A 15,759-nucleotide genomic window follows, 5' to 3' on the forward strand; every position below is an offset into this window, starting at 1 on the left:
TAGCTACATGTACAGGGGCAGATCCAGGATTTTCCGAAGGGGGGGCAAATTTTTCCAACCCCCCCCCCAAAAAAAAAAAGTTTTCAACCACAAATTAAGGATACTTTTTACAAAAAAATTGACAAGCAAAAGAAAAAAAAAGAAAGATCTTCAATCCAAAAAGGGGGCACATGCCCCTTGTGCCCCCTTGTGCCCCCTTCTGTACCCCCTCTGGATCCGCGCATGTACATGTATGTTGTCACTGTGAATGGAACTAACATGGAATTCCCGATTTTGATTGGCTGCTGAGCCCTGATATACCATTATGGGAGTTACCAAGATGGCAAATTTACCACATAAGAGATAGTTTCCTTTAAATAAAATTTTAGGTGATATAGCATTGGGAATACATAATATAAATATATTACAGACGCCACGCTGAAGTCATGGTAGTCATATCCAAGTCCAGTGGAAACACACAAAGACATTATAATCATGTTATATATGATACACAAGAAATGTTTATTATTATTATTATCATTACTATGAACTAAATGAAAATGAACAATCTTGATAATCATTACCTCAGTTAGGAAGCTGATCTTGAATCCTGTTGCCCCGGCAACCCTTTGGTTGCCCTGGTTCATATAGTTACCCATGGCAAGAACAAGCTGAAAAGAAGAATGGTGACATAAATTACAAGGTGAATAATTGAGATCCAGTTTAGGTAGATCGATTTAATACTTTAATGAATGTTCAAGGTTTGTCATTGAATCATTAATTATCACTATGATAAACTTTTAAAACAAGAATTAATTTGTATCAAAATTTCATTTCCATAATTAAACAATATATTCATACACCTATCAAATAACTATACTGACAACACAAAATATATTAGAATACCTATTTGAAAATACCACTTTCAAAAAAATAGTTTAATAAAAATTTAAGCCCTGTAGTGAGAAGATAGCTATATTGGGATTAAGATAACTTGTGTGCCATATTCTCAGTATGAATGCAAGCATTCAAAGATTCCTATAGGTAATAATCATTTTCATTCTACTTACTTCAAGAACTTTGGCTAGTTTCTGGCTTTGTCTGAGTTCTGCAGAGGCTTGTGCTATGATATTCAGGTAGCCTACCAACTCATCAACCTTCTCATGAAAACCAGCTTTAAACATCAGTGCTGAGAGGCGAAGCTTGAAGCCAGGAACTCGACTTAACTATAAGAGTCATTGAAAGAATGGAAATAAATGGTATATACATTGTTTCATGAAGAGAAACTTGTGAACAACCAGCTATGAACTCATGAAAGGTGACGAGTCAAGATGTAATCACTAAGGAAATGAAGTTCAAAATTTTGTCACATGAACAAAGTCATAATCAGGCAAAATATTATTTATTACAAGATCAAGCAATTAATTCAACTGATATAATAGCTCTACCTCTACATGCATGTACATGTATATACAAAAATACAAATATGAAGTCATGAAACTGAGCCTAATACAGTCAAGCATTTCCATGTAATTTTACAATTATAATAATCCTTACCTCATACGCAAATTTATCTGGTTCACTGAGCTGCGCTGCCTGGCCTGCATGACGAGCTAAGCTATCAACCTGAAATCAAAGAGCAATTTTTTAAAATTTTGTTTAAAAAATCCACTGAAATCTGAATAATGCACTAGAATTTCCACATAAATGTCAGTTTAATTTACATCATATTCTGTTTATTTCTACATCACATATAGAATTTTATTTGATCATCATGTGATCAACACCAGGAAAAAATTAAATGGGACCACGCAAATCTGTAACAAAAGGTCTGCTACAATTTTAGGGTATTTTAAGAGCAGTATTTTGTTGTATCTTGGGTTATACTATCAACACATTTTGATATTCGTCTCAGTGCTAGACTAGCTTCATAAATTTGATGAAGAAGCAAGGTATAATTACATGTAGAACAAGGATGCCAGTCAGTGTACTTGCTTGAAAACAAACCAAAGGTTAAAACCCATTTGTGCTGTAAAATATGTGACCTGCAACCTGAAAAAACCCAACTATAATTTGCATAAAATGTAGTCTGAAAAAACAGTGTCAAAGAAACTCTTGCATCTTTGTTTTCTATTCAACTTTACTAATTTGAATTTTAACAATATGAAGGAAAATAATTGCTCTTTCTCAGATAAGGCATCTATGCTAAGACCGACACTAACAGATAGGGGTCAACACAACACCTGAAATCCCCCTACAGCATTTGATTAGTCTTACCTCATCTCTGTCAGGTGCATATTGTGCAAGCTGCTGGATGTGGGCAACAGAGAGTCGTCTGCATTCCATGGTAAGGATGTCTTTCTTTAGCTCTTCCACTGGGGCTCTTAGATGACCAAGCAAGATGGCTGAACAATACATAAACATTACATATTAGGATTTGATAAATCATAGATTAACAACAAAGGAAGTGAGGTAAAATATAGGAATAAAAGATTCAGAATTCATTAAAAGATCATGGTCAATACTCATATCCCATATGCAGATTTCAGTGAATTTTTCAATAAATAAAAGTCATGAATTTCATATAATAAAATCTCTACTCATGAGTTATAACACAAAGGGTATTTCCAAATCTTGGTAGACTACAAATCAAAGACTGCATGTATTTTTTTCGTATTACTTTTTTTATTAGTTGAAACAACTTGTATTCTGATGTCAATTCTTGTTTGTTTTTCTTCATGATTTTTTCCTTGATTTGATATATTGTTGAAGAAATTCCTACCTTTACCTCCATCTACTTGTAAGTGGGCAATTCCATAAAACAATCAACCCCACTTGTTCCATTTTTACCAAACTACATAAACCATGATCAAGCCATTATAATCTGAGAGCAGCGCAACCTTTAAGATGAACTAGATAACACAGAAAATGACCTCAGGCCGGATTATATACTTATGGATTTGCCCATATTACATGCAGAGCAGCAGATTTTCCAAATTGCTAACATCGTAAATGATCACTTCATCATTCAGAGATTAAAAATGAAGGAGAGAGAGATAATTCTATTCATGTGAGTTTACATTCCTATTCAAGTAATTCTTTGGGGTCCTATTATGGGGATTAAGGAGGATTAGGGGGATTATAATATTCTCAATACACATCCACAGGAGTAACAGGACAAAAGTTTCTTCCCCTTTCGCCTGGATTACATGAGGATTAGGCATTACAATAAATACACCAATTACTCCTGCACTGTAAAAACTTTTGATTATATGAAAGCTTCCGGCTCAGTTGCAGAAAACCAATATGCATGTAGACATCCCAAAAGAAAACGCTACTGTGCACCGCAGTGTCGTTTTACTTGAAATTTTGGCCCCTCCCCCAACCTGTTCTGAATATGTGTATTTGATTATTCATTTACTATGTACCTTCAATTGTACGAATTCCACAATGTCCACTAGCAATTTTCAGAAAGGCATTAAAAAAGGCATCTCTTTTGGAGATTGTAGTTTTAAGATTATGTAATTCCACTTAATCAAATCATTACAAACGCTTTAGGCCTTGTGGGAAAAGCGCAGTATAAGTAATCATAACAACAAGGATGATGACTATATATATATATATCTTATGGTTTATAGAAAACAAACTATCAATTTCTCAAGAAGTATAAAAAACCTAACCTCAAACTATTAATAACAGTTACCCTTATCCTATTCTTCACATTGAAAAAACACCTAATCTCAAAGCTGACGACTCTACCTCAACAAAACATCTTCTAAGAAATAGTGCTGCAGCCGAACCGAACGGAAGTTCGCCGAACTTGGCACTTCCGAACCGGACCGAACCGAACTCAAAGGCCTGGTTCGGAAGTTCGGTAAAAAAAAAAATATGTTTGTATGCAATGCGTGAATGCGATGACTACATAGATTTAAGTATAAAATTAATAAAATATATATTGGTTAGTGATTGTGCACAAAGAGAATTCCACTCAATATATTTTTAAAATCCACTATGATAGCTCCCATCTTGTCTTTGATTGAACTGTTATCAACTTAAGAATATTTTATTAACATAAATATATTTTTTCTTGATAAAATGAGGGGGCATTTTGAAACTAAACTCGGTATAAAAGTGTGGTGTAATTACGTATTGCCGTAATCGATCGTGATCGTAATCGGACCTAATCATTTTGTATTTAATAAAGAAAAAGAACCAGACATAAATTCATTCCTCGTAAATGACAAAGTATGACAGTTTCGGTCTCGTGTTTGATTAAATTTTTATCATTTTCAATTTTTTTATAAACATGAATAGGCCTGGGAGTAAACATCGATTGATCGAATGGTTCGATTGGCATGCCGCCAATCACCAATCGATTAGCAAAATTTACACTAATCGAATGTTCGGCAGATCCCGATTATGACGTTGGGATAACTCTAATACCCAAGTAATAATAATAAAATGACAAGAAAACAATGATGACAGCTGTTTTTTACAGGTTTAAAAATTATGTTACCGAGGTAATGTTTCAAAAATTATCAATGATTGTATCACATTCACAGTTACATACCAACATGATAGCGCTCCGAAAATGTTAATCCCACCCGACCTTGCCCTCATACACAAAATAAGTCATTGTGTGCGTGCACAATAATAAGTAAACACATAACCAGCTCACTTGAGCTGATTGGACCTTCGGATAGCCAATGAAACTTTGGGAAACAAAGAAGCGGAAGGCATGTGGTTCCCTTATCAGGAAAGGTCATGACTTCAGAAATAAATTGACCCCTCCCCCATCTGTGTGTGTGTGTGCGTGTGAGGGAAAGAGAGAGGGAAGGATAGGGGGTGGGAGCCGGAGAATTTCTTTCATGTTTCAGAACAATGCAACCTTTTTTATATCCCCCTCAACCAATGAAAACTACATTCCAACACGCGCCCGCCTTCACCAGTACTTTCTCGACTAGTCTCCAAAAATAGACCCAGTTATACATGTAGGTTCAAATGATAAAAAAATCGTTATTTTGAAAGGTATTTCAAATGAAATATTTTTTTTTAATACATGTGTAGCATCGTGGGCAGTGCCACAAGTGGAGGCGGGGACATGGTGTGGGCAAGGGATGAAAATTTTCAAGTGAAATGCTCCACCTGGGCTCAGTCTCAAAGAATATACTTCATGAATGAGTTGTTTACGTCTTTGGACTCGGCGGGGCTGATTCATTTATATGCAGGGGTGTGGCACTTGGAGGGATGAATGCATAATACCAGGGTACCAGTATTAATTTAGGAAAGATTTTCATTGGAACAATAAACTGAAAGATTTAATCTCATTTCATGAAGTTTCTTTTGATATAAAAAAATCATGGAGAAGGGGGAAAAGGGCCTCATTTATGCTAAACATGTGACTTTGATGGAGATTTCTTCATGGGGGGGGTCACCATAAAGTAGGACAACTATTGTGACTTAAAAGACGTGATTCCCGACGAACAATCAAATCATTCAATTATTTTTCCAGGAAATAATCGAATGGTAATAATAACAATCGTCCCAGGCCTAAACATGAATATATTTTTCCTTATAAAATGTGGGGACATTTTAAGCTTAACTCAGTTAAAAAGTGTAGTTGAATTACGTATTGCTGTAATCGGATGTACATTTAATTGAAAAGACATAAATTAATTCCTTGTGACTGACAAAGTAATGGTAAAGTATATATATTCCACCTTCTGAAATTTCCATATTAATATAAAAGATAAATAAATAAGAGATGAAGGAATGAGGGTGAAAAAAAACAAAAAAGATAAAAATTCAAACCAAATCAACGCATGTTCCCTGATCGATGTTCCGGAAATGGTTGGTAAGGAAAGTTGAAACAGGAAGTCCAAACAACCTGCTATTGGTGTCAATTATACAGGTAAAATTCGTATTCCAAACTTGAAACGTTTTTCCATTGTCAATATTTTCTTAAAAGTGGTTTAATCTGGCCAATTACTGAGAATGAAATGATAAATTATCAGTTCCGTCTTAGTTCTGACGATCAACGCCGAGTGATTTCACAACACTAAAATACGCAGTACAGTCCCATGTACTCATTTTCGTGTTAGAAATATGTTTGAAGTCACGTAGCGTCGATCTTTCTGGACCAAGAATGGACTGATATTTTATCTTTTTAAAGTAATTCATTGACCAGATTTTACCACTTTTCAGAAAATAAGGACTTTCTAAAACACTCATATTCTTTGGAATGTGAATTTTACCGGTATAATAACAGTTGAGTGGAGGTTGTTTGTCTACTATTTCGACATTCCCGATCAACACTTTCCAATTTGAGAAGCTGCGTTGGCAATGACATCGTAATCGATCATGATCATAGCTACATGAAATAATCGTGAAAAAAATATTCTGATCTTTGTAATTCTGTTTCTGTCCTGATTCTCTCGTTATCAATATTTTTTTCTTTTGATTTTTTTTATTTTCATTTTAAAAATGAAAGTAGAAATGACTTATTTTTTGTTAATTAAAACAAAAGAAAGTTCAACAATTATCTTAACTATTCTTTTTAGAAACAAAATTTATTATTAATACATGACGGATCATGCACGAGATTACTTGTTTGTAGGTCGGCGATCTTTATTTTTTATATGTTAAATTTAATTTGGCATTTATTGCCGAACCCCGAACCGAACCAAAGTTCGGAAAAAAATTGCCGAACCCTGCCGAACCGAACCCGAACATGCCGCCTGACTTGCAGCACTACTAAGAAATATCCAGAAACATTTTTGTGAGGGCAACTACTAAGAACAATTTTGAGAGGTAACCTCCAAAAGTTGGAATCTATCTATACCCTACCTGTGTTATGTGCTTTCTTGTGGTTGATCACAAATATCTGATTCTTTCTGTCTCTTGGACTGGTTATGGCTGCAAGAAATCAATTGAAATCAAAGTCAGGCAAAAGTTTGATAGGACAAAATAGCAATTACACTGAATCGATACATGAAACGGACCAAGTGGACTTTGTACGCAAATGGAGTATAAAATTAGACAATCAGACCAGCTGGTACCATACAGACTATACAGACACCTCATGGCTATATTGCTTTACTCTTGCAGAACTTTTCTTTTTCAGATTTGATCTATTGGTGATCAAAAAGATCACTCTCAGTTCATACATTTATCATTCTGTCTAATGGTATTTCAATGGCATGCAAATTGTATATACCGGCAAACTACATTGAAGAACAAACAGGAACATCAATTTTTTTTTCATGTGCAAACTGGAAAGTGCAAAGCAAAGCTACATGTAGTTGAAGATTATCAAGCATATTGTAGAATACCATTGTGCAGACCCCTCAAATTCATGTCATCCATTTTAAATTGTTCTCATGAGCACAGACATAGGTCTACTCTTTTTTGTCATTAAAAGTAAACTTATCAAAGAATGGACCATGCATGCATTTTTTTTGGGGGGGGCAAAAGTTGTAAACACTATCATTTACATTAAAAAGAAATACATCAAACTTTAATTTGGACAATATGAAAACATACACTGCTATAGTTCCACTTTATGAGCAAAAATAACAATTAAATAATCCAAGCAAATTATAAGTATCAGTTGTGAAACTAGTGTTTCCTTACAATCCTGTACAGTTAATTCTCTGATAAACCAATATGGGTCTCTATTTAATACAAGTGACATCCCTGTCCCAATTACAAATGACAGATGATTCAAACTGTTTATAAATGATGATATACTGCAATTGCCTGATTGAAATTCAAAATGGAAAAAAAATAAAAATCATGGAAAGCAATAACAATAAAAACACAAAAGTAATGAAATCTCAAACATATGCGCCTCCTCTTCATTGGGATCATCATTTGCCCGATGAAGCCAATTGGTAACTGGAAAAACGTTGCAAAAGTGATTGATTTTTCCCTTTTTTCCTTCATTATATACATGACTGGATGAATGAGAATAATATACATAATTTACATCAATCTGAAACACGAAAGTATTAGTGTTGAATGATTACCAGTTATTGTATGTTAGCTTTATGTTTGTAGTATGTTATTTTGTATCAGTTTTTGAAGTGGGGTAAATTCAGGGAGTTACATGTACCTTGACAGGCCAATGGCCTTTTGTTTATCCCCCACATCCGCCTCACTTCATCTTTACGATTCATTTTATAATGTTATGTATAATTATGTATAATGTATGTTGTGTTTTGTAATTTGTATTGATTTGTAAACTTGATCTTTAAATGTTTATAAAGAGATGTGGATAAAATTGAATTCAACTTTCCTTTACAATGATTGGTACTTCAGAATAAAATTAGTATACAGCCTTTATTTCTATATTCTGTTCTGTGCATTCATTGTGTTTATCAAAGCACAATCAGCATGTTGACTTTTGCACTTGAAATACCAAACTTTGATGCGAAAATAAGAATGCATAAAGTCCTGTACTAAGAAAAACACAAACTCAGCAATAATTTCATAGACTTCCATCAATCACAGGGCCGGCTATAAAATCTTATACAGCAAGACCTCTCCCATAATTATAATTATAACAAAAAAACAATGAGAGAGGGGAATGAAATGTTATGTATCTCCTTTTTCCAAATCATTTCTGATGGTAAAATTCTATATTCTACCATTTTTAGGTCTTATGTAGTATAAACAAAAAGTGAACTCGTGAAAATATGCAACTCCATTTAAAAATGGGTGACAAAATAAATTACTGCAACTAGATTTTCAGCCAACAGGTAAACTGTACAGAAAACAAGCACAATGTGAGGTGAAATGCAGCAAATTAACACCAACATAATGGTATTCCTGTAGTGGCCATTTTAAAACACATACCAAGACATGTAAATAGCAAAGTAAGAAACAACAACGACAATGATGTGATCTGCTTAAACAAAAATGAAACATGGCGACATCAAGGAAATGCAACATAATTACAAATTATTTTATTATCATCTGACCTAGCTTTCCGCCTTTCAGTGGTTTTCCATCTGTTAAAAATGTCATGATGAAAAATATATTATACACTAAGATTATTGACAATACAACAAGACATACAGGTATATGAATGATTTTCAAAAATATTCACATCTCTTCATAGGCTCTACATGTTGAAACATAGCACAATCAATGGTAATTGACAGTACACTTCACAAAAAATGCAACGAAAAATAATGGGGGATAGCATTCTTTCTTATTACTGCTTTTCAATCTTCATAATCATTATTTGCACTGAAATTCTCTGAATAACTAGTCAATTTGAATGTCTTTTATTACAATTTCCTGGTTGAATGCTATTCATAAAATATCCCAGGGTGCCTTTTACTTGTCAGCTGAAGTCCCTTGGAAATGCATTTCTGTATTCATTCAAATGTCTTATTTTAGCACAGGTGATTCACGAAATGTGATCCTGCTATAGGCTAAGACATACATGCATATGCAAGATAGAAAATCTAAATTTGCCACTCCCCACCCATGTGCACCCGGTATGAAGAAATGCTTGATTGCTTGAGCAACTCATCACAGTACTTTTAGCCTTATCAAAGCTGAGTTAGTAATATGCAGTGCTTTAAAGCGCTAAATAAATTTTGCCTATTTATATAATGATTCTTTCCATCATTTCTTGGGGTTCTTACCCGACATACATGTAAAAGCTCTTGGTTTAGGATTTAATATTGTTTAAAAAAATGTGTATTGAATGGATAAATGAAGAATAACAAGATGGATGAACACTGACCTTTACCCTTGCTGACCGTACTGAACTTTTCCTCAAGCTCTAGATGCTTGATGACATCATCAAAGTAGCCAACCTCATCTCCAAGCTATAATAGAAGAATGGACATGCATGAACAAATGAATTTTGAATACTTGGTCCGGTTTAAAAACAGGTAACTACTAGTATTAAGCTACAAGCTTCTATAATAGTGTTAATTTAGTAACAATTTACTATGACTACCACTTGTATTGTCAGCACAAATTCTACCATTGGCAGAACTACCAATACCACTTCCACTACCCCTGTTGTTCTACCATACCACTTCTGCCACAACCACATTATCTGCAATACATATACATAGCAGCCTTCCATCAAAAGTACTCAAACTATATTATAAGAATATCATTATCATAAGTAGGCTATTGATTTGAAATTACACAAAGATCTTTCTTATTTAGAAGGCAGCGTAGCTCAGTCGGTTGGAGCGCATGTTCCGGATAAGATCGTAGATCTCAACGTGAGGGGTTCGAGTCCCGCTCGTGCCAAAACTCGGCTAACAAAAATCTGATGCTATAGTGTTGTGTGTTAGCATGCCTCACCACTGTATTCAGTGTAGGTGTGAATGCAGTTGGTAAACACTCTGTCCATCGGAAAGGACGCAAATATTGGTCCCGTGTATAGGAGAGTCACAACCTATGCACGTTAAAACCAATACACTATTCGTCAAAGAGTAGGGTGTTCACCCGGTGTATTGGACCTGCCGGGCCCTGGTACTATAATACTGCAAGAATCTTCAGGATTGAAGGATGCAGTCAATGTAGCTTGAAGAAGAATAAGGAAAGTAGAACTTTACTCACCCCACTCCAGACAGTGTTCTCTGTGTCCTGCAGCTTCTCCCAATTGAGTCTCTTGACGGACATCTTTCCTTCCCTCGTCCAGTTGTTATTCATCTCCCCTGGGATGGGAGGGGGTGGTGGAGGGATAGGGGGAGGGGGTGGAGGCATGGGAGGGGGCGGGGGCACCATGGAGGTAGAAGATCGGGCCTCCATGCTCTGCTGTGACGATGAACCATCTGAAATAAGGACAAATGATAAATACAACCAAGATTAAAGATAAAGATACATAAAATTCAAGTCACAAGATTAACTTTTGGGAGAAGAGATCCTGTCTCAGATTAATAGGGAACTCTTGATCACCTAAACATGACTATATTTTGTAAGATTATGAAATCTTAAAAATTATAAGAAAATTTACATTCTGCTGTCACATGCACTCACACAAAAATGAATGCATGGAGACTACTCAGTGGAATTATGCAAATGTTAGGCCCAAATTTTTCAGCTATTTTTTTTTGGGGGGTGGGGGGATGGGTCACAATTTTCATGCACGAGCAAATGAAGAGCAACCCTTTGCAGTGGAAATTTTTCACTAAAGTATACTGATAACATAAAAAAAGCTTATGAATACACATTACCCCTACTATTATCCCAACACAAATACCTTTTGTAAAGTCTTACAAGGTGATCATATATTAATATATACATGTAGGAAAATATATATTCATGAATACATGAACAACTTCCTAAAGGTAGTAGAGTGTGCATACACTATGGTGGGCATAATATAACTATAAACATTTACTTTACACTACCAGTCACAATTCTTTGACTCACGAAAACCAGAGAACAATAGATTCAGTCAACTGATTCTATTGTTCTCTGGATTTAACAGGTAAAAGTGAGTCACAGAATTGTGACTGGCAGTAAACATACATGTTCATTAACATCGATGGCAAAACTATCAAATTGGCAGAGTGCTTCAATAAATAGCTTGTATTACTATCAATCGTCATACAAACATGATTACATCCATCTTTATAATTTAACATGCAGGTCAGCTCATATAGCTTTGAAAAGTTTATAGCAAACCTGTTAGTAAAACAAGTACAAGATGCAGGTTTCTTTGGGATACATAAAATGTCATATTAATCTATGGTTAGTCAAATGAAGCCTTGGTACATGACAAATATGAATAAGATGATAAACAATGGAGTAGGAGAAAAAAAAACATGATGAATGTAACTGCACATGCATTCAGAGTGTGTATGTATGCTGAATGCAAATTATTTCTTTTCCTTTTCTAATAGGTTTTTTTTTGCCATCTGTTTTTATCTTAGGTCCCACAAGCAATAAATAATTGGTTTTATCAAGACAATTTTTGTTTTGTTTTTGTTGTTTCTATCAATCGATCAATACATCAGTCTATTAACCACTTTGTAAAACTTTGTAAAACCCACTTATCATGGCAGGCATAAATCGGTCAACTTTACAAGTGCACTGCATATACACTTACATTTTCCTCACAATTTAGTTTCACTGTGCATCAACCACTTTTGCTAGTAATCTACCCACACATTACAACAAAGTAACAAACACCCATTTCCATTATACAGTTTAAGACTCTGATGGGCTTGTGAATTTAATTTTCCATCTATCAACCTATCCATTCAGCAATCTCCCTATACCAAAGCTTTTCATCATCTAGACTTATCAATGCTTTTGTCCATCAACCACTCTAACCATCAAGCAATATCCACTGACCTTTATCGCCATAAACACAAATTTCCACACTAATTCTTTCACTATCCATCAACCCTTCTATCAATCAACCCATCTATCCATCAATCTATCCCTCTATCCACTAATTATTTGAATATCAATCAACCCATCTATCCATCAATCTATCCCTCTATCCACTAATTCTTTGAATATCCATCAACCACTCTAACTATCAACCCATCAATCTATCCCTCTATCCACTAATTTTTGGAATATCCATCAACCCTTCTATCAATCAACCCATCTTTCCATCAATCTATCACTTTATCCACTAATCCTTTGAATATCCATTAACCACTCTATCTATCAACCTATCTATCCATCAATCTATCCCTCTATCCACTAATTCTTTGAATATCCATCAACCCTTCTATCCATCAATCTATCCCTCTATCCACTAATTCTTTGAATGTCCATCAACCCTTCTATCCATCAATCTATCCATCTATCCACTAATTCTTTGAATATCCATCAACCCTTCTATCAATTAACCCATCTATCCATCAATCTATCACTCTATCCACTAATTCTTTGAATATCCATCAACCCTTTTATCAATCAACCCATCTATCCATCAATCTATCCCTCTATCCACTAATTCTTTGAATATCCATCAACCACTCTAACTATCAACCCATCAATCTATCCCTCTATCCACTAATTTTTGGAATATCCATCAACCCTTCTATCAATCAACCCATCTTTCCATCAATCTATCACTCTATCCACTAATCCTTTGAATATCCATTAACCACTCTATCTATCAACCTATCTATCCATCAATCTATCCCTCTATCCACTAATTCTTTGAATATCCATCAACCCTTCTATCCATCAATCTATCCCTCTATCCACTAATTCTTTGAATGTCCATCAACCCTTCTATCCATCAATCTATCCATCTATCCACTAATTCTTTGAATATCCATCAACCCTTCTATCAATTAACCCATCTATCCATCAATCTATCACTCTATCCACTAATTCTTTGAATATCCATCAACCCTTTTATCAATCAACCCATCTATCCATCAATCTATCCCTCTTTCCACTAATTATTTGACTATCCATCAACTCCTTTATCTATCAACCCATCTATCCATCAATCCATCCCTCTATCCACTAATTCTTTGAATATCCATCAACCACTCTATCAACCCATCAATCTGTCCCTCTATCCACTAATTATTTGAATACCCATCGACCCTTCTATCAATCAACCCATATATTCATCAATCTAACCCTCTATCCACTATTTCTTTGAATATCCATCAACCACTCTATCAACCCATCTATCCATCAATCTGTCCCTCTATCCACTAATTCTTTGAGTATCCATCAACCCTTCTATCAATCAACTCATCTATCCATCTATCTATCCCTTTATCCACTAATTCTTTCACTATATATCAACCCTTCTATCAATCAACCCATCTATCCATCAATCTATCACTCTATCCACTAATTCTTTGAATATCCATCAACCCTTTTATCAATCAACCCATCTATCCATCAATCTATCCCTCTTTCCACTAATTATTTGACTATCCATCAACTCCTTTATCTATCAACCCATCTATCCATCAATCTATCCCTCTATCCACTAATTCTTTGAATATCCATCAACCACTCTATCAACCCATCAATCTGTCCCTCTATCCACTAATTATTTGAATACCCATCGACCCTTCTATCAATCAACCCATATATTCATCAATCTAACCCTCTATCCACTATTTCTTTGAATATCCATCAACCACTCTATCAACCCATCTATCCATCAATCTATCCCTCTATCCACTAATTATTTGAATATCAATCAACCCTTCTATCATTCAACCCATCTATCCATCAATCTATCCTTATATCCACTTATTCTTTGACTATCTATCAACCCTTCTATCAATCAACCCATCTATCCATCAATCTATCCCTCTATCCACAAACCTTCTTCATCATCTCCATTGATCATGGTAGATTCCAGTGATCCATTGTGCTCATCCTGTGGGAGGGGTATAACAGGGGGTGGGTCAGGGCGGGGCGGACTATGTTGGCTCTGGTGTGCACTTCGAATCAGATCATCCATACGCTCTTGGATGCTCTTATCGGAGAGGGGAGGGCTGGAGGCGTGGCTTACGGAGCTGCGGTTGGAGTGGTTGCGTTCAATGGTGTTTGAAGGTGTCTGAAATACAATATGCACATACAAAGACTGTTGTAAAGGTTTGGTGAAATGATTATTTAGATAAGTTACACTTTACAAACAAAACTCGAATCATCAACTTGTTTTTAGCTTACATGCACATATTATAGAAACAAATATCCAAATCATTTAAACATTTTTCTGTTTGTGAATGAACCAATTGTTCAATAATCAAATAAACTTTCATAAATAATTCTGATAAATAAGTAAATCACACATATAAAAAGTAAACAGAGCAATCAATAAATAACTCAAAGAACAGAATTTCCAAACTCACCTGCATATCTGGAAATGACCAGTTATCATCGTGATGATGATGATGCTGTCGATTCCTAGAGTGTGACCGCTGCCTTCCATCATGATAAGCATCTAAGCTCCCTACCTCATCCAACTCTCTGCGGTCAGTCACAGGAGTGGAATGGGAAAAGCCTCCCGACGGAGACATCGGCGGGGAGAACTTGCTGCTGTTTCGCGAGTTATTGTTGTTGTTGACGCTCTCGTTGGGAGCGCGACCGTTTTCTTGGGTTGACCTGGAGGACCTTGGCACTGATTTTGATCGGGACTGGCTGCTGCCACGAAGGGACGCCGCGGCGCCCTCTTCATCTGACACGAGGTCAGCAACAACTATGGGACAACGAGAAGTAACTTTGATTGGTTAGAGTGGAGATAAACATAAATTATACATGTTTTGTAAAATACAACATACATAATAAACCAAGTGCAAACTCATAATACAACTTTACATGCTGATTAGGTATCATGGGTTAATAATTTATGAAAGCTATTAAAAAAGATGAAGATAAAATCAAACCAGCTGGCAAAGTTGGCATAGTTACATACCAAAGACAGACTTTTAAATAGATGTTATACTGGCCAAATCAGTTATGTAATAAAGGCTATGAGTAATACACGATTACAGTGTATATGAACATAAAAAAACTGCTCTTTTACTTTAAAATGATGACAACAAACAAAGATGAAATTCAAATCTACTACTGGCTGTGCAAAAATGGAAGTGTCAAATTTGATATTAAAATTGATGAAAGCAAACTCTCTTCTCTTCACTATGATGCAAGTAGATATAACTTATGTTATAACAACATGCCAATATAAGTTTATAAAAAAATACACAATATTTAGAAAATGAAATGTGCAATTGATATCTTAAGAGGAAAAAAAACATGTATATCTGATATGGACATGGGAATAAGGGCAAAGCAGCATGC

General features: G+C 35.2%; 1 protein-coding gene across 3 annotated transcripts in view; it reads right to left on the bottom strand.

Annotated features, from left to right (window-relative positions):
• Window positions 1-15,759, bottom strand: part of LOC121423312 (delphilin-like) — a 49,810-nt gene that overhangs the window by 4,225 nt on the left and 29,826 nt on the right. For 2 of the 3 annotated variants that reach the window (XM_041618661.1, XM_041618659.1), the window contains 10 exons: window positions 14,811-15,157; window positions 14,281-14,515; window positions 10,573-10,787; window positions 9,737-9,821; window positions 8,961-8,990; window positions 6,826-6,894; window positions 2,257-2,384; window positions 1,537-1,605; window positions 1,050-1,205; window positions 564-650 (listed from right to left, as the gene is read on the bottom strand). In XM_041618661.1, coding sequence (XP_041474595.1) covers window positions 564-650; window positions 1,050-1,205; window positions 1,537-1,605; window positions 2,257-2,384; window positions 6,826-6,894; window positions 8,961-8,990; window positions 9,737-9,821; window positions 10,573-10,787; window positions 14,281-14,515; window positions 14,811-15,157 — 1,421 coding nt within the window. The remainder of the gene's footprint in view (window positions 1-563; window positions 651-1,049; window positions 1,206-1,536; window positions 1,606-2,256; window positions 2,385-6,825; window positions 6,895-8,960; window positions 8,991-9,736; window positions 9,822-10,572; window positions 10,788-14,280; window positions 14,516-14,810; window positions 15,158-15,759) is intronic. The other variant, XM_041618660.1, reaches the window with a different exon arrangement.

This window comes from Lytechinus variegatus, chromosome 10 (genome assembly GCF_018143015.1).
Source record: "Lytechinus variegatus isolate NC3 chromosome 10, Lvar_3.0, whole genome shotgun sequence".
Classification (NCBI taxonomy): Eukaryota; Metazoa; Echinodermata; class Echinoidea; order Temnopleuroida; family Toxopneustidae; genus Lytechinus; species Lytechinus variegatus.